The sequence below is a fragment of the Cavia porcellus genome, unplaced genomic scaffold (assembly GCF_034190915.1).
Source record: "Cavia porcellus strain 051 isolate PalLab524CR breed Dunkin Hartley unplaced genomic scaffold, mCavPor4.1 scaffold_11, whole genome shotgun sequence".
NCBI lineage: Eukaryota > Metazoa > Chordata > Mammalia > Rodentia > Caviidae > Cavia > Cavia porcellus.
In genome coordinates, this window is record NW_026947494.1 from 64,682,492 (window position 1) to 64,701,167 (window position 18,676).

An 18,676-nucleotide genomic window follows, 5' to 3' on the forward strand; every position below is an offset into this window, starting at 1 on the left:
GTCCTGAAGGATTTCCCTGTTGTTTATTGTGTCCTGCACCCATCTTACCACCACCCACCTCTCCACCCCTGTCTCCTAACAAGGACTTCAGTAAAAGACTTGCAAAGCAAACTTCTGCCTGACAGCTTGATTCAGCTACATTTACACCAAAATGCCATAAACCAACTGAAAGGATTTTGCCCTAGATAGGACACTATAGCAGTGAGAGGCAGGACCAAGGGACATTTACCTTGAGGTCATTTTTCCTGCCCCTAGGCAATTCACCTGTGGCACAAAATGAATTCCAATGGGCTGCTTGGATGTCAGCAATGCCCCTTTAGGGCAGAAGGTTGAAGCTATATATATGTCCGCCACACCACATGTCTGGCAGAGAAAGTCAGACCCCTGCGGTCATGGAGTTTCTCTCCACATCCTTAAAATAAAGGCCACTTTACTTTATATTCTGTCTTCTAAAATCCTATGACCAACCAATGAAATCATATAGAGGACCTTTTCCATCAGAGAATCAGTGAACATGGGTAGAAGACACATTCTTTCCTCCCAGCTATATTACTCTGTTTTTCATTTGACAAAATTACCAAGGCTGGATCACTCATAAAGAAATTAAGTTTATGTAGTTCACAGTTTCAGAGGCTACGAGTTCAAAAGCAGCATGGTACTGGCTCTGGGGAGGTCTTCATGGCAGGCACCATCATGATAGGAACACATGTGCTAGGGAGAGATCAGATGGCCACATCCCAGAGAGATGGGGAGTGGCCGCACCTGTTGCTGTGTAAGAACCATCTCTCAGGAACTCATCAGGGTCTCATTAGAAGTACATCAGTTCTAGCTGAGGTAAATGCTTATAGACACCTAACCAACCCACCTCCCACTGCCCCAATTTGTAATGATCCCATCTTGTTAGGGATCAAGCTTCCTTGGGGCATAGGGACACTAGACCCTATCCAAATCATGGCTTTGTTCTTGGAGAGGAGGGGGGAAGATGCCAGAAGTGTACAAAGTGGATGTCTGGGTTGGAAAGAGCAGAAAACAGACACAGGAAAGGAGACGGGGATTCTGCAGCCAAAGCTACAGAATTTTGGGAGGAGAAATATTCACCTCCCAAATTCAAACATTTTGCAAACAGATGGAAAGTATTCAAGGGTTTTTGTCATCATCTTTGTTGTTGCTGGTTGGCTGGTTTAGCTCTTAGTCTCCAACAACTAAAGGCAGGACACAAGGCATCAGAACTGCTGCTATGGATCTGCACAACTCACACAACCACTTTAGGTTTGATTTATGGAGGTGGCTGGTTGGTTTTATCACATGGGAAATCTTGTTTCAAACCTACTTCCTTCTCAGAGGGGTTTGTTAACTGGAATGTTTGTGTACTTGAGGGTTATGACCAGTGACTGGAGAAGACAAAGCAATTTGCAAAAGAATAGAAGAGAGAAATAAAGGAAATGATGTGCAGGTCAAAATTTAAGGGGTAGAAGTGTCCTATTTTGTCCACATTTTCTTCTCTGGGGGTAAAAAAAGCCTGCTGTAGAGTTGTGAGACTTTATGAAAATGTATTTACTTCTTTTAAATCTGGGAAATGCAAGTGACTTTCCTTCACTTTATTTTCTAAGGACAAAAAATCCCTTTCAGTTAGTTAAGGAGCTGTGTGGGGATGGAGATAGGGGGTGTTGCTTTTACTGCTGCTTTTGAACTTTCTTTACTATTCATATGCACAGTCCATGGCCTGAGAGTTGTTTCTTCAACCTTCTGCCTTGTCCCCACCTTTTTCTCTGTTCACCCTAGACAGGTGGTAGTCTTTTTCTTTTTCCTAGCAATGGGGATAAAATTCAGGGCATTCTAACACTGAGTTACTTTTTATTTTGATACAGAGTCTCAGTAAGTTGCCCAGCATGGCCTCAAACTTGCTATCCTCCTGCCTCAGCCTCCCAGACTTCTGGGATTCTAGGCCTATGTCACTGTACCTGAATGGTAGTAGTTTTTAAGGCTTGATCCTTAGATGTTCTGCTTAGAGGTTTCTGTGTCCTCTGGGTTGATGCTGCATGAATCATTAGCTCAAGCTCAAGCTATTCCCTTTTCTGCAGGCCTTGTTTCTCTGAGCCATCTTTCCAAGTGAAATTCGAGAATCTGGAACCCTCCATGTTCAGAATTTCTCACGCAGCCATCCTGTCTCCGTGGGAGGTACCAACATCCCAAAGTCAGCCACACACAGCCTGTGAGTTCTCAAGTTCTTTTCTTCTGAATTTTTTTCCTCTTTGCCTTCCTCTCCATCTCCAGAGTCACTACTTTGGCCAGCACTCTCTGGATTATCAGCAGTGGTCCCTGCCCTCATTGGACTTTCCAAGCTTCCTTCAATGGATTAATGGTTTTGGTGCGCAGATGCTTGTCCTTCTTGTGTACACATTTTCAGGAGCTTCCCATGTCCAGCTCTTCCCCTGGAGGCAAGTCATTCAGGTCATTTTATTTCCCTCTTTGACTCTAGCTATCCCAAGGACATGTGATCAGGTTGAGAAACATCTGCAGAACTGTGTAGGAGGTGTTTGTTTTTCTTGGAGCATCTTTGGTCATTTCATCAGATTTCAATGTGATTTGGAAACTGAGGCTAGGATCCTGAGTCTATTTGCAAATTTAGAGCAAGGGAGGCTAGATGTGGTACTGAGTGTCCTCTTGGAGTCTGTTACATAATGCCTGGTCCTTTGGCTGGAGATGGTGATGAGAAGATGATGCCATGTCTGCCTGAATCACGGGGTATTGTTATCACAGGTTGTGGCAGGTGAACCACGGACTCCATTTCCTCAGAAATTGTCAAACACCAGTGGCACATTTGATAGTGTGGGTCTTCCATGCTGCAACAAGCACCACTTTGACAGTGATATAGGAGAACAAAACTCCAGACCTACTATATGCCCAGAATGAGTTCATGTTCTCTAAAAATTGAAGAATGAATTTTAAGAACAATAGAGGTAAAGAGCAGAAATATTTATTGAAAGAAAGAAAGCTTCCATCTGAGAGACAGAAGAGGTCCTGAGTGGGTTGTCAGGGACTCTGTCTTTTGTAGGGATTTTTATAGAGCAAAACCATGAGGCAAAGCAGATCTAAAATTGGGGAAAACTGGGAAAAGAGGTAGATGGGCATGAGGTGGGACAGAGCTATGGTCAACCAGTAAGTTTAACTGTTTAGGTAACATTGACCAAATCAGGGACAAATGGGGAAGAGAATCTTATAGCAAGCCAGCATTCTTTATGGATCAATGACTTCCTATAGGGAGTTGGAGTAGTGCCTCCTGGCTTCTCAAGGTTAAGCCATACCTAATCCCTAGGGATTACATTTAAGGGTGTGGTTGCATTTGTTTGCCTTCTGTTTTGAGATCTGGCCCACAGCAACAGGTGTGTCTCCTCCAAGGTCATCAGACTTCTGCCTCTTTGTGGGCTTCTTCAAGGGCCTAGCCCTGTCTGATTGCCTATATTTCTAACCAGCTCAGTTCCCTATAACAACAGTACCATCAACATCTCCAGTCTTGCAGGAAGAATGGCCTAGACATGTTTAAGGTACCTAAATGGTTGTTTTAACTTTCTTAGTGAATAGGATTTGTCTCATCGATAGATGACACTGCTCTTGACTCCCATGTGGGGGGCATTTCATTTCTTTGTTCCCTGTGAGGAAGCCACTGTCTTGTTCCCTGGCATCTCTGCTGTTGAGTCATAGATAAGAAATAGGAAGATGCCAGTGCATGTTGGGAGCAAACAGCCAGCAAGAGCCAGTCAGAAGCCTCCTCATTCTTGTTCATTTTCCAAACAGCTGGGCACACAGGGCCATCAGCAAAATCCAGAAGGTCCATTTTCTTTTCCCCTTAGCAATATAAGTAAGCAAAAAAAAAAAAAAAAAGGAAAGAGTGTCTTTTGAAATAGTCTTGTGCAGGACTTTTTTTGGGGGGGGGGTTTCACTATGTAGCCCAGGCTGGCCTCAAAACTATGGCAATCCTCCTGCCTCAGTTGCCTAAGTGCTGGGATTACAGACATATGCTGTTACCTCTGGCTCCTATGTAGATTTTAGTGGCACAAAAATTTACTACAAATGGAAACAATATTTTGTTGAAACAAATGTTGAAATAGTGAGCAAACCCATATTAAGGGGATTTCAAACCCTTAAGAGTCTGAGAAAGAAGATATTTATGGGCAGGAGCAGAAAGGTGGACTCTGGTGCATGTAAGGCAAATTTGCCATGTTATCTATGACCCAGACACCTAGCATGGTCCAGTGGGAGAGGAACAGGGGTCCAGAGGGCTCTGCCCACTCCTGGCAGTATGAATACAAAGGGAAGGACATAGGCAGTGACACCCTCATAGGGGAAGTGGCTGGTTGGTGTGGAGAACAAGAGAGAAGGAAGGTCCTGGAGCTGTGCTGTAAGTCTGGAGGGAGGCTGCCACTGGGATTCATACTTAGCCAGAGTGCTGCTCACACCCCATCCCAGCTTGAGGGTAGACTCTGGCCTTACCGCTTTCCTCCTTTCATTTTTACCCTTTCTTTCCTTTGCTTCAGTTCCCTTTCCTTCTCTTTCTCTTTTCCATCTCCTTTCTTACTTCTTTCCCCTTTTCTTCTTTTCCCTTTTTCAAAAACATACATCATCTGTATCTGACTGATTTCACTTAGTGTTATGGTCTCAAGGTGCACCTGTAGTTTCTCTTAAAGTATAAGTAAAGGGTGAAAAAAAGACAGACCACAGAAAACAGGAAGACAGCTGATATGGAGATGGGTGGGGGAGACAGAAGGTGGAGAGGAGACAGAGAAGTGAAAAGGAAGCAAATCCCCACAGTAAGCTTCTGGGTACCAAGGGGAGAAACCATACACCTCTTCACAGTCCGCTTCCCAGAGCATTGCAGGCAGGCAGGGTCTGGTAGCCTCCTGTCAGGCTGGTCCTTGCTGTGTCACAGTGGGGATGGTGATAAGATTATTTCCAAAAGATGAGAAGTATAAAACAAAAAGCAGCCTTTATTCTGCGAACAAGGAGAGAGATGACCGGCAACCCCCACCGCTGGCGTCTGGTGATCTCTCCCGCGGACACATGGCGTGGGGTATGTAAGTAGCCTCGGTTTGGGGTGGAGCCTAAGGAGGGCATTAGGGATGCACAGATAGCCCACTGGTCCTAGGTTTGGCGCCATAGGTAAATTCCCAGGGGCAGGAAGATGGCGTCACAGGTGAATTCCTAGGGGCGGAGAGATAGGGGCTTCCTGCTTCCAGTTGAGGCTTTGCTGGCTACAGTGTCCTGTCTGGGCCAAAACCCTTTCAGATGGGATAGAGGACTTTTCAGCACTGGGCATCTGAAGGCACTTAGCACCTAGCTGTGCAAGGCCTGGGAAACTGCTAACAGTGTTGAGATGCCTTCTGTTTTTGTGCAGTTTGTCAGGGAAAACAGAGCTCTTCTGGCGGCTGTGGGTGCAGAGTACACAAAGGCCTCTCCTAGGCATCTTCCTCCTGCATCAGAGCTGGAAAATCCCCTCCTGTCAGAGGGGCAGATAATACGGCTTTTGTTTTCCCTTTAAGAACATTAGAAAGGGGATTCACAGGCGCTCTTCATCATCTCTGTTTTTTTCCTTTTTCTTATGTTCCTTTAATTACATTTACTTTTCTCTCTGAAAATATGTATTTTTCTCACCTTTGGTCCATTTATACTGAGTTTCTCCAATTGTCCTTTCACCTGTTGGGTTAATTTTGCCTCAGATTTTCTTAAAGTTGTTGTTGTTTTTGCTCTGTCTTCCACCAAATATCAGCCTAAACTTGATCATCTATCCTTGATGTCCTTAGTTCTGCCTGTTCTCTGTGCGTGGCTAGGAAGTCTGTGCGGATGGAACACTGGTTATGCTGCTAATTTATCCTCACCTCATCTGTCTGAGCCTCTTCCGTGGCTCTTTTCCATCTTTGGAAGGAAGAAGTGTATTGGTTTTATTATTGTTACATTATAGATCATAGAATTAGGAGTTTAAAATCACATTTTTATCATCTGAGTTTCTGAGGGGCAGAAGTCTGGGTACGGCCTTTTGAGGTCCCCTCTTATAGGATCTTGCCCCGGAGCAGTGTCCACTGTCCACAGGGGCATGGCCTCATCTGAAGGCTGGGCGGGGTGGGGGGCAGCTCACTTCTGAGCCCCCTTCCGTGTTAGAAGCAGGGCTTCAGTTTCTCCGGCTCTTGCCTGGAGGTCTCCTTGCTGCAGTCTTCCCTGCAGGACAGCTGGCTTTGTCAACGCCAACATCTATGGAGTGACAACTGTGTCGCCACTGTCATATCTCACTGGCAAGCAGCAGGTCACAGCCTCTATCCACACCAAGGGGAGGGGAGGACTCAAGGAAGACCCCAAAGATGGGGACGGTGGGAGGGGGGACTCAGAGAATGCATTCACACAAAAAGGAAAGCTTTGTAAAGATACTGTGCAGTCCTAGGGGGAAAAAAAAAAACACTTTCATAAAGACTCCATGAAATTTGGTATCATGCTTCATGATCGGACCTTAAAGCAAAATAATTTTGTTTTTATGTATGTCCTCTACGTCCTTTGAACTAAGTTTCTAAAAGCTTGTTTTCCTTTTCTACAGGTAGAAATCTCATCAGCCTCTCTGAATTGTTTGGTCCTGATTTGAGCAGGACTGACAGTGTTGATTGAGTGCAGTAGGTGAAGGAAGAGAGGCCCCTAGCCTAGCTGTCTAGGTCTTCATTAGAAATCCCTCCCTCTGGGGCCAGGTATGCACGCTGCAGGGGATGACAGCCAGCCGCCCACAGGCCTGCTTACATCTGAGGCACCTACTTAGGCACGATTGATTACTTTTTGAAAGTATCTGAAAGCTTCACAGTATTTGCTTAGATTTTTAATGATTCCAGCTCCCCAAACAGATTGAAGGGGGAAGGTGGGAAGGCAAGGGTGGGTGTGGTGGTGGTGGTGGATGCTAGGTGGTCTGGAGGAGTAAAGGTACCTTTACCCGAGTGTGCCTCACTCTTTGCAAATTGTCTGCACAATTAAAAGTGAGGAAGAACCGCTCACCCGACATACACACCACACTGCACTGTTTACATATTCTTTTGAGTATAAGTCTTTGAGGAAGAGCTATCTTTACTATAGGTAGTGTGTGTACACATACATAAAATAACAAATATCGGTCATGTCAACGCTTCTTTTTTTTTCGTTTTATATCGGTACCAGGGATCAAACTCACAACTGCCTGCTTGTAGTCAATGCTTCTTTAAGACAGGGCAAACCAATTTGAGTAGAGATATTCAAACAAACCTGAACCTTAGAGTTGTGGGGGACAGGGCGCAGGGAGAACTGTGGGCACTGGTAAGGGATTCTTGGAATCCAAAACCTCAATGCCAAAAAAGCGCGGGTTCCGGAACTCCAGCGAGACTTGACTTACCTTCGCAAGCTGCCCGGGAGGCGTCACCCGCGAGCAGCTATGGGGGCGTGGAGCGCGCGCAAAGTCGGGGGGGGGGGGGACCTGTCACTCTGGGAGGAGCGCTAGGACCCAGGTACCTGTCCGCCCCAGGCTGCCCCAGGAGCGACGGCGCGGAGGCTCAGGCTCACAGCCAGTCCTGGAGCCACCCGACCCTGCCCAAGGGCGCCGCGGCCCACATGGACCCGCCGCGGACGCACCAGGTGAGGGGTGGGGGGTCGGGACCCAGTGCAGCCGGGCAGCTTCGCACCTGGCAACGGGTGGCTTTCCTCTCCTGCTCAGGTCTGCAGGTCCTGACGGGGGGCGGGGAGGACACCTGCAGCGGCGATGGCCATCTGGTTTATTATTCCCAGACAGAATAATCGCCTCCGGGTGGCCGTCCTCAGGTGACACGCGCGTCTCGCAGCCGCCCCGCGCTTCCGCGCGCACGTGCTCCTGGGGTTCCCTCCGGAGCGAACCAAGCAGCCCAGTCCGGGGTGCGCTTATAGGCCTGTGTGTACGCTCGCCCTGCCGTCCGGGGATCCACTGGCCTTGGCGCACAGCTCCGGGGGAGATGGACAGAGACTGGGTTCACCTCGCGCCGGCCCGCGTGGGAAGGGACAGGCTCAGGGCCCGAGGGGACGCACCGTGTGGATCAGCTCCGAGAAGGGCCAGCGCAGGCTCTCGAGACAGGGCCTGTGACGACGTCTGCGATGACAGACACGCGCGCTTCTTCTTTTCAGCGCTGCTTCTGTGAGCCTCGGGCGTTTTGCCAGGCGCCCGGGTCACCTGAAGTGCGCGGAGTCACCAGGACTGTGTAAACGCGACTCCCCAGATAGCCGTGGGAGGCGGGGCTGTCATCAACTGTAACAGAACCTGGCTGTGTGCTAGATCTTTCAGGAGGCAACTGCACCCTCAAGAGCAGCTGAGCGAGTCCACTCTGCCCATGGCGCCACCTGGACACCAGTTCCTTGTCCGTTGCTGGTCCCAGAAAAGCCCTGAGCCAGCGCAGGGGAAGGATGGGTGTGTGCAACCATCTTCCCTGATTGCTTGGGCAGAGCGCCAGGGCCTGTCTGCCTTGACAGGGACTTGTGGGAACCCGTTTGCAAACATGCAGTGCTGACCCAAGGAGAGCTTCCAATGAAGCGTGTGCTGGGAGACAATCAAGCGAAATATTTACACAGGGCGCGTGAGGGAGGCGAGCTCCAGAGGACTGGCCCACTAGGATTTTATAGTCCACGATTCGCACTGCCAGTTCTCCCTTGACTGCCCTTTTACCCTTGAGTGACCTACTTTAACTTTGCAGAAGCTCAGTCTTCCAAAAAGCACACACGGAAGACGGAGAATTCACTAGCAGCAGGAAGCAGAGCTTCTTTCCAGCCCTAGCTGTGCCACTGACCAGCTGTAACCACCCTGCAAGCCACATACCCTGTCCTGGGCCTCTCGGCTGCAAGGGCTCACAGAGGCCTTCAGGTCCTGAGCCCACTCTGGCAGGAATTCGTCAAGTTTATAGATGGCCTACAGGTGTTAGTTCTCCTCAGTCTTGTTGCAGGTTGTAAGGAGCACACAAAGGGACTGAAAAGAGACTGGATCAAAACTTCAGGTGAATTGAATTTTAATCCCAATCTATTTAGAGAGACCCGCAAATCTTTCAAGTTTAAAATCTGTAGAAATAAGCCTAGCTCGTTAATACTTCAAATGAACAGGGAAGGACCTTACTTACAAAGTCCTGGTTAAGCTTAAACTTGATTAGGTGGAAGGAAAGGAAGGAAGGAAGGAAGGAAGGAAGGAAGGAAGGAAGGAAGGAAGGAAGGCAGGCAGGCAGGCAGGCAGGCAGGGGGAAAGGAAGAATTTGTGCATTTGATGGACTACATCCCAAACCAGCCCTCCCATGACTGAAATGCCACCATGAACAGAAGAGGACCCGGAGTGCTGCTTAGCTCACGGGGCACCTTAAGTTACACCTGATGAACTATTTACCTGGAAATGACTCAGTGAACACTAACTTGAAAAGCAGCATATCAATTTGGTAATGAAAGATTGAAATTGCCTTTAGAAGGTGCGTTAAATATTGGAATACCTAATATTACCACAGCTTAATGGGGCTAAGCACTGCTTTTTAAAGAACACTACTTTTAAATTTAGTTTTAGGAAGGAAAAGAAGCAGAATGATTTATAATTTTTCACTGGCTAATTTTTGAAAAGAGAAGATACAAATAGGACACAACCACACAAAACCCTGTTTCTTCCGGTTTTCCGAGATGAAAAGCACTGCGGTGGGGAATATTCATTAAGTACTTGCCATGGGGTAGGCATTGAACTATGGACTTTGTGTGAAGTCTCCAGCAGTCCTATGGCCTCTGTAGGAAGGGCAGTGGTTAGTCCCACAACTTTGTAGATGAGGGAACTGCAGCTTTGGCCTGAGATCTCCCAGCTGGTAGGCCATGGAGCAAGGCCATTAGCTGGGTTGATTTACAAAGTTCTGAGGAACAGGAAAGAGGTAATAGAAAAAAGGACAAAAACCAAATGAACAAACCAACACCCAGAAAACCCCATACTGAGTGTCAGATGATGTTATACATTGTAATGACTTTAAATCTGAAAAATCTTCTGTGGGCGGTCTTAGATTTTCTCAATGTGACTTGGGTGAGCAGAAAGATCAACCTCTTTTTAAGTATGGAGATATGCATTCAGGGGATGAACTGTAGTTTATTTAACCTATTTCTTATGAATAAGCATTTGGATTACTTCTAGATTTTCATAATACCTTATATTATTAGCAAAGTGGATCTTTTTATATATACATATATTTTTATATTTCTGAATGCCTGTTCAGATATATCTGTTGGATAAATTCCTAAGGGTGGCATGGAAAAAGCATGATTCCAAAAAAATTTTATATATATATATGTGTGTGTGTGTGTGTGTGTGTGTGTATTCCACATGTTAATTTACCTCCCCCTGCCAGACACAAACAAACAAACAAACAAACAAAAAGTAATTTCTGATCTGGAGTCCAGTTCTACTGACATACTTTGGGTTTTGGTAAATCGTTTAATCTGAAGTGGTCTCAAGTGTATCACCTTTAAACTAGGGATGGTAGGCCTTGCTAGTTGCAAAGGTCTTTTCCGTTTATAAGATTCTGCAATATGTACAATTAGAGGATGAACAAATGAATTTTATTTGACCCTTTTTTCCCTTTACATCAATTTACTATGGCCTCACCTAGTATTACACCAACCCCAGGGCTGTCTCCTGGCATCCTGGCTTTTGTGAGGTAGATTTGTGTGTGGGAAATGGCTAAACTAGAGGCATAAGTCAACCTGAAAACTTCATGACCTAAGTAAAAAGGTTTAGTCTCATACTGTATGTCCCAAACCAGTTAGCAGAGGGCCTGTTCCACACAGCCATCAGCGGCCAGGCAGATTGAGATTTGTTATCTTCAAAGTAAGTCTCTGCAGTGTGCAGCCTTGGTACCAGGGCCCATGGAAGGGGAGGGGATGGGGCCAATGGAGAATTAGTGCTTGCTCTTAAATACCTCAGCCTAGGATGGATCATACTTCTTATTTCCAGTCCTTGGATTGGAAGTAGCTACATGGACTTCACCTTGTGGCACAGAGAGGGCAATATTGTTTTCCTGTGGCCTAGATGGTGAACAAGTGGCGTTCTGCAGTGTTGGGTGCAGGCTGCCACAGTGGAAATTTCCTCTGTCATAGTCTGGGAGGCAAGAAGCCCGAGATCCAGGTGTAGATCTAGCCCGAGGTCCTACTGGTGTAGGACCGAGTCCCTCCCGAGGACCTCCCTCTCCAGCTTGTAGCTTGGCCTCTTCTTTGTGAGTGCACACATCTTGCATCTTGCTGCACTTCTGTGCCCTGATCTCTTCTTTGAAAGACGTCAGGCACAGATTAAGGTCTGTGCTAATTACCTCATTCAGTACTAATTCTTCTTTCATGACTGTTCCCAAACAAGGCCACATTCAGAGAAGTAGCAGGGTTAAGGCTTCAATAAATAAATTGGTGGTGGGGGGGGAGGACTACACACAATTCAGCCCACAAACACATTGTCAGACAACATGTACAAGATATAGTCACCTGTTTGCATTTGAGGCCAGTGAGTATCTGAAGCTACATTATGGTCATCTTTGTATTTACATTGCATCTGTGTCTCCCAGACCCTCCCCTGATATTTCTTAACAAAAATAGTTATTTTCTGAATCTTCTGGGTGTAATTTAAGGGGACTCAATGTTACTTCTTGCATCGAGTAACCTTCTATTAGTGGCACTGGAGGATGCCTTTGCCTGGAACATGGACAACATGGTGGTTAAGATCATGAACCCCAATGCAGTTTCCTGGGCTCGAATCCCATCTCTACCTCTTTCCTCATCTGCAAAATGGGGCAGTGATGTTTTCTTAGCAGGGTTATTACCCTCTTTAAATATGAAGAGAGCTGGGGCTGCAATCGTGGGTTGCTGGGCTGTCCCATGAGACCACAGACACCTTACAGATTGTGTTCCCCAACCTGCTTCCCATGGAGCACTGAAGTCATGGTGGCCACAGATGAAAGCCTACTATGTCTTGTGACTTGATTGCTGCTCTACACTGAGACCACTACTCCTGACTAGGCAGGATCTTATGTATTGCTGTGAGACATGCAGTATGTATCATGGATTTGTCTTTGCCTGTGACTGTGTGTACACAGTTTTTGGGAATTTCAGTTGAGGTAGGAGTGTGGCTAATAACACATGTATTGAGTTTAATTATAGATTAAGATGTTTCAAAAGTCTACACTGTGATTTTGGCACTGAAACAAAAAGTTACTGCGTACAAAGAGAGTCAAGGAAAGAGTATGGTGTTTAACCTTAATATTAATGGAGCAAATATTTGTCATTGAAGGACCGGCACAGTTTCAGTTTTGCTTTGGCTATTTTACAAAGTAGAAATCCAGTGCTTTTAAGAAAGAAGAGATACTCCTCAGTATGTAAGGCTCAATCTGTTTTGTTATTGAGATGTGTGCAATATGTTTGTCTATTACACATCAAATAACTAAATTGAAGTCAGGAGAAGCTGCTTCGTGAGGAACATTCAGGGCAGTGAGAGGTGAGTGAGCAATTCCTGTACCTTGCAGGCCTGCCACCAGCCTCGCTATGGTGTTATTTAATGGTTGATATTTTTTTTCTTCATGATGCAAGTAATGTTGCTTAGTACAACTGGTAGTTGTACTAAGTTACCAAGTAATGTTGTTTAGTACAACTGGTAGTCTTAGATGTGATGAAGTGTGACAAAGGTGATGAAGACTGAAACCTACAGCTCCTGTCTCTAAGCAATCTTCTTCCTCCCTACACCAAGATGCATGTTTCCTGACAAAGTGTCACTGGACTCCAGCTTCCTGACTGGTGACTCAGTCGCTTACATGACCCCGAGACTGAGTTCTGCCTTGGGAGGAAGGCTGCTAGTGTCTTAGACTATTTGTGCTGCCACAACAAGGTGCCAGAGAATGGGTAGTTTAAAGAAGTTTCTCCTCATGGTTGTGTAGTTAGGAAGTCCCAGATCAAGACTCCAGCAGGCCCTGCTGCCTGTGTGCCTGCTTTGCTACCACAACCTGCTTCCTCATCAGTAACCTCCAGAAGGAGAGACGCTGCGCTGTCTGATGCGCAAGTTCTGAAGGGGTACAAAAGGTACCAAACTGCCTCTGCCGAGCCCTTAAATAACAGCATTATCTGTTCATGAGTATGGAGCCTCCTAAGGGTGCCCCTGACCCCACTGTTCATTGGGGAAAGAATTTCTAACACACATATTTTGCAGACACATTCAGCTATAGCATTTTGCCTTTGGTCCCCCAAATTCACATCCTTCTCATTTGTAAAATATGTTTATTCTCTCCTAATGGCCTACAAAGTTTTAACTGGTTCCAATACCAAGTCAGTAGCGTAAAGTCCAGAGTCTCATCTAAATGAGATGTGAGAGAGACTCAAGGCACAATTAACCCAAGGCACATTACCCTCTAGCCATGAGCCTGAGAAATCAAACAAGTTACAGAATAGACATTCCCACTGCACTTTAGTGTCCTTGCTCTTTCTGAATATTGAAGAGGGGTAATATACAGTTCTGGTACCTGGTACTGTGGCTCTGCGAAGGACTGCCCTGTGGGGACTTTCTGCAGCAGCATGACCCTGTTTCTGTTTAGTATTATATGGGTAGAGGTTCTCTGGAGGCCCTAAGCCTGCCTGGGTCTCCTGGATATTGAGACATCTTTGGAAATCTAGGAAGAGGAAGACCTGACTCCATAGCTCTTACGATCTACATGCCAACAGCATTAACACCATATGGCCTCCACCATGCTTTAGCTCCTGTGCCTTCAGAGGCAGTGGCCTTGCTTGAACCATGGCCGGGGGAGCCTTGGCGTGTTGTGCTGGCATGCAGGAAACAGAAAACTGTGGCAGCCCCACATGGCAGCCTATTCCCTGAAACTGCGCTGCCCTCCAGAGCTCTGTGCCCTGGCGATGCGATGGCTGCAAAGCTTGGCAGTGCTCACATGGTGCCAACTCTGCAAGCACACAGAGGCATAATAGGATAAAAAGTAATCATATCTGTGTGTGTTTCATGGAAATATTGCTCCTTCCAGAGAGATCTGTGGAGGGCAGTATTAAAATTGGGACATTTCTGAGGAAGTAATAAATGTATCAACACTCTATGAGGTCTTTACCATTGTACATGTTAGAACGTCATACCTGATTATGTAACAGAAAAACAAATGATTGAAATGGTTTTAGCATTTGCTTTCTGCTTCCATTTAGAACTTTGCAGCAGAAATTTCAAAGAGCACCTTTGGTTGCAACAGAATGGAATAGAAAGAGGAAAATACCTGAACAAATCTCTGTTTTAAAAACTACACAAAGGACCCTTTTAATGACTTAGGGTTGTTCTAAAAGTTGAGGAAGAATGACAGGGCAGTGGCACACCCCTGTAATCCCAGCCACTTGGGAGGCTGAAACAGGCAGTGGCAAGTTTTAGCCCAGTCTGGGATTGTTAAGACTGTCTCAAAAAAGACAGAGAGGATGGAAAGATGGATGGAGGGAAGGAAAGAAGGGAGGGAGGAAAGAAAGGAAGTTAGGAACGGAGGGAGAAAATACAAAGCAAAAACAACTAGCTTGAGGAGAAATTCTAGGCTGTCTTATGAAATCAAGGACTTTAGGAGGATCCAGTTAAGTAAATTTGAATTAAAGGACTTAATATGAGTCTTTTTGTTCTACATTTGGTGACTACCATTTCTGTAGAAAGAGCATCATTTTGAAACACTCATGATCATGTCCTCAGCAGAAAAACCAGTCAGTTTTATAATCGAGAACGGCGCTCTGAGAGATGCAGGGGCTCAGATCCATTTCTGCCGCCTGTCTTCCCTCCAGCAGGTTTCTCCACGCGAGGAAGAGCCTTCTGACTTCGGCAGGCTTGGCCCCGCTGTCCTCCACGCGTGACCCTGCGTGCTGCGGGGGTGACTTCTGTCCCGACAGCCAGGCCACGGCTTGGCCACCGCCTGCAGCAGCAGGGAGGCCACAGATACGGGGGAGCGTGGGGGGAAAGAAGCCAGCTCTTTGTCCCCGGCAGTCGCGGACCCGGGGACATCCTCAGGGACCAAGTCTGTGTTTGCTCCCCACCTCTCACAAGTGACCCCGGAGCATTGCCGCACTTGGACGCACGGCAGGAGACTGGGCAGAGGGCAGAGCGGTTAGGCGGGCGTGGCTAAATCCGCTCCCAAGGCCTCCCTGCGCACTTGGCCCCTGGCCTGCCAAACACCGCAGGCATCCTCTGTAATTTGACTGGGGCTCTGTGGTGCTGAGCACCTCCTGCAAGTTCTTCCCAGGTCCTTATCCTGAGCAAAGTATTGCGCAGAAAATGAGGTAGCCAGGCTTTACATTTATCAAAGTTATTAAATGTAAAAAAAAGGGAAAAGAAAAACATCCGCAGAGTACAGAGCAGGCCACCACAGGGCCCACAGGGCACAATGGCTGCCTCTCCTAGAGCCCCATGCTGACGTCATCTAGTCCGTCCTATCAGGAACCGCCTTGATCTTGTGCGGGCTTCTCTGATTGATCCCAGGGGCAGGGCTGTTCTGCGCATGTCCTGGATTACTATGATTATCGAGTTATACCTACTTGCCCAGCCACTTTGCCACACCCTGGCCTCTTGTTTTAGCCCTCCTCCAAGACTTCCCCTGCCTCTGGAGGGACTTGCTCAGCCTGAAGCAATCTTGTGTGCTGCCACCACTGTCCATGTGGCTTGCCATCTGGAGGGCAGTAGGAGCTATGAAGAGCAAGGGAGCACAACCTAGGACTGCTCATTTTGCAAGATGAGAAACAGTAGAATTATTTGTTACAGAGGGATTTTCTTTTTGATAAATGAGATAATCGAGAGACCCCTGCATCCATAGTCTAGGATCAGTACCAAGGAAGGCTCACTGAGAAGTCAAGGGAAATCAACTGTTTCACTAAAATCTGATCAGACACATAGTTATGGTGTGACAGAAATGCGCCTGCAGTCTTCCTTTTAATTGACTTCAGTGGGCTCTGTCTGGTATCCTTGGTTGCGTTTACAGACCTAAAAGTTGTCCCATCACCCCTTCAGCTCCAGTATATAGATCAGTCATGTGGTCCGTTCTAAGGTTTACTGCAATATTAAAACATTTGCTGACTTCTCGATACATATTGTAGCAACGGCGACTGGGTAAAGATTTAATAGCTCCCAAACACTGTGATTAGCAAGAAATGATGCATCTCTTGTTTTCTTAGGTTTGGAGTTCAGGTATTTTCATCTGTGTGGGCTACCACTTGCTCCGGAGCTCAAACAACATGTATTCATTTTTCTCTTTAGTTCTGAAGAAAGATCAGGGTGCTGTCAGTGTTGTTTTCTCTGAGACCTTTCTTCTACAGTTTCAACTGCCTTGCTGCATTTCCCATGTGCATGCAGAGAGAGAGAGAGAGAGAGAGAGAGAGAGAGAGAGAGAGAACTCTATAGTGTCTCTTATTCTTCTCATAAGGACACAAGTCCTTTTGGATTAGTGCCCCAATCTTATCCTTATTTAATCTTAATCACTTCCGTTAAAGACCCTGTCTCCAAATGCAGTTACATTGAGAGTTATGGCTTAATTTATGAGTTTTAGAGGCCATACCTGGGCCCATAATATTAAGTAAATGCTGCAAGTTTAAAAAAAACTATATTGAGTCTAATGTGTGTACAATAAAATATATACATTTATATGTGCAGAGTTTGATGAGTGTTGACAAAGTGTGTCACCATGTAGTGTGCTTGTGCTGCTGTGTCTACCACAACCTGGTCATAGCCCAGTTCCAGTACCTAGTCACTTCTCAGCCCCAGTAGGGCCCCCAAGTGGCCACTGATCTTCCTTCTGTTTCAATAGCCTCAAGTTTTCTTTTTTTTCCGCTGAAGTCATCATGTAAATGTTCAGGTTTTCTTTCTCCCATATGAGAGTCATATGTGTTGCTCGTTAGTAGTTTGCCACTTTCTATCTTTTAGTGTGTCATTTTTTGGGTGTGTCACAGTTACATTTGGTTGTTTCTGGTTTGGCACTATCATTTAAAAACCTATTATGAACATAGATATGTCTTTTACATGTGTTTATTTCTGTTGGGTAAATAACTAGAAGTGAAATTTCATGTTTCTAAGGTAAGTATATTATGTGATGAATAAGAAACTGTTAAGAACATTGTCCGAGAGTGGTTGTACCAACTTATAGGCAGTATGTGAGGATTCCAGTCGCTCCAGATCCTAACTGTTGGTGTTTAGTCACTCTTTTACATTTAGCATGTGAGTACCTATGTAGTACTATTTCACTGTGGTTTTGTTTTTTACTGATGACTAATTGATATTAACCATTTTTTTTTAGTGTCTTACTAGTCATTTTTATTTCTTGTAGAGTGTCTTTTCCAAATATTTTGTGCAATTTTTATTTGGGTTGTTTTTCTCTGATTATTGATTTTGTAGGGCTTTTTTGTATGGTTTGTATATAATTCTTTGGACATATATGTCTCCCAGTCCATGGTTTGCCTTCTTATTGTCTTAAAAACGTCTTTAAAAGAGCAAACTTTAAATTTTTTGGTAAACTTCAGTTTGTCAATTTTTTTCTTTAATAGTTCATGACTTTTACATTTTTTCTAAGATATCTACTAACACAAATTTGCAAGGATTTTCTTTTATGTATACTTCTGGAAGTTTTTAAGCATTGGCTTCTTTATTAAATAACAATCAGTTTCAACTTCAGTTGTGTTTGGTGTAACATCAGGGTCGAGATGTTTGTTTGCTTGTTTGTTTTTATTTGTTTGCTTGTTTTTGTTTGTTTGTTTGTTTGGAATGAATATGTAGTAATTCCACCTCCACTTGTTGAAAAGACTGTACCTTCTAATTGAATTACTTGGTACTTTCATTAAAAATTAATTGATGCTATATCAAGTGTCTATACCTGGAGACGTTGATTTACTTGTCCATCATTATGTAAATATCATCATCTTAGTATTGTGGCTTCAGGTTAAATATTTATTTATTTTTGGCATCAAGAATCAAACTCACGACCTCATGCTACCATGCAGGTACTTAAGCCACTGAGCTAAATCCCCGGCTCCCATGTTAAATATTTAAATCAGGTATTCTTCCCACTTTGCTCTTGTTTTTCAAAATCCATTGGATTATTCTATATTTTTTTGCATTTCTATATTTTTGCAGCTACAAAGTTTTAGAATTATTTGGCTAATTTCTACAAAAAAGCTAATTGGATTCAATTTAGATTATAGTGAATCTATGAATCAATTTTGGGAAAATTCTTGGGCAATATGGAATTTTCTTATAAAGAATATTATGTATCTCTATTTAGGATTCTTAATTTCTCTCATCAGTGTTTTCTAACTTTCAGTGTGGAGATCTAGAGAGAAATTAAGATTTTCAATATCATTATAAGTAGCATTTTCAATTCCAATTCCCAGTTGTTTATTACTAGTATGTAGAACACAATTGCCTTTTGCTTATTAGTCTTGTATTCTATGATTTTTCTGAAATTTACTTAATAGTTCTAGTAAGTTCTTCTTTTTGCTCTTTAGACTTTCTACACATACATTCATGTTGTCTATGAATAAACAAATTCCTTCCTTTTTAGTCTGTGTCTTTTTTCTTCTCTTCCTCTATTTTCCTGGCTAGGGCCTCTAATATAGATGCAATGATACTATACATCAGTGTTTTGTCCTTGATGTTAGACAGAAAATATTC

The 18,676-nt window shown here is 44.9% G+C and overlaps 1 protein-coding gene across 2 annotated transcripts in view; it reads left to right on the forward strand.

Moving 5' to 3' along the window:
* The first annotated feature begins 7,475 nt into the window (after nucleotides 1–7,475).
* Pde8b (phosphodiesterase 8B) overlaps nucleotides 7,476–18,676 on the forward strand; it is a 252,310-nt gene continuing 241,109 nt past the window's right edge. Inside the window, exon 1 of one of the 2 annotated variants that reach the window (XM_063258386.1) lies at nucleotides 7,476–7,632. In XM_063258386.1, the coding sequence (XP_063114456.1) occupies nucleotides 7,609–7,632 (24 nt within the window). In that variant the 5' untranslated portion in view covers nucleotides 7,476–7,608. The remainder of the gene's footprint in view (nucleotides 7,633–18,676) is intronic. The other variant, XM_063258387.1, reaches the window with a different exon arrangement.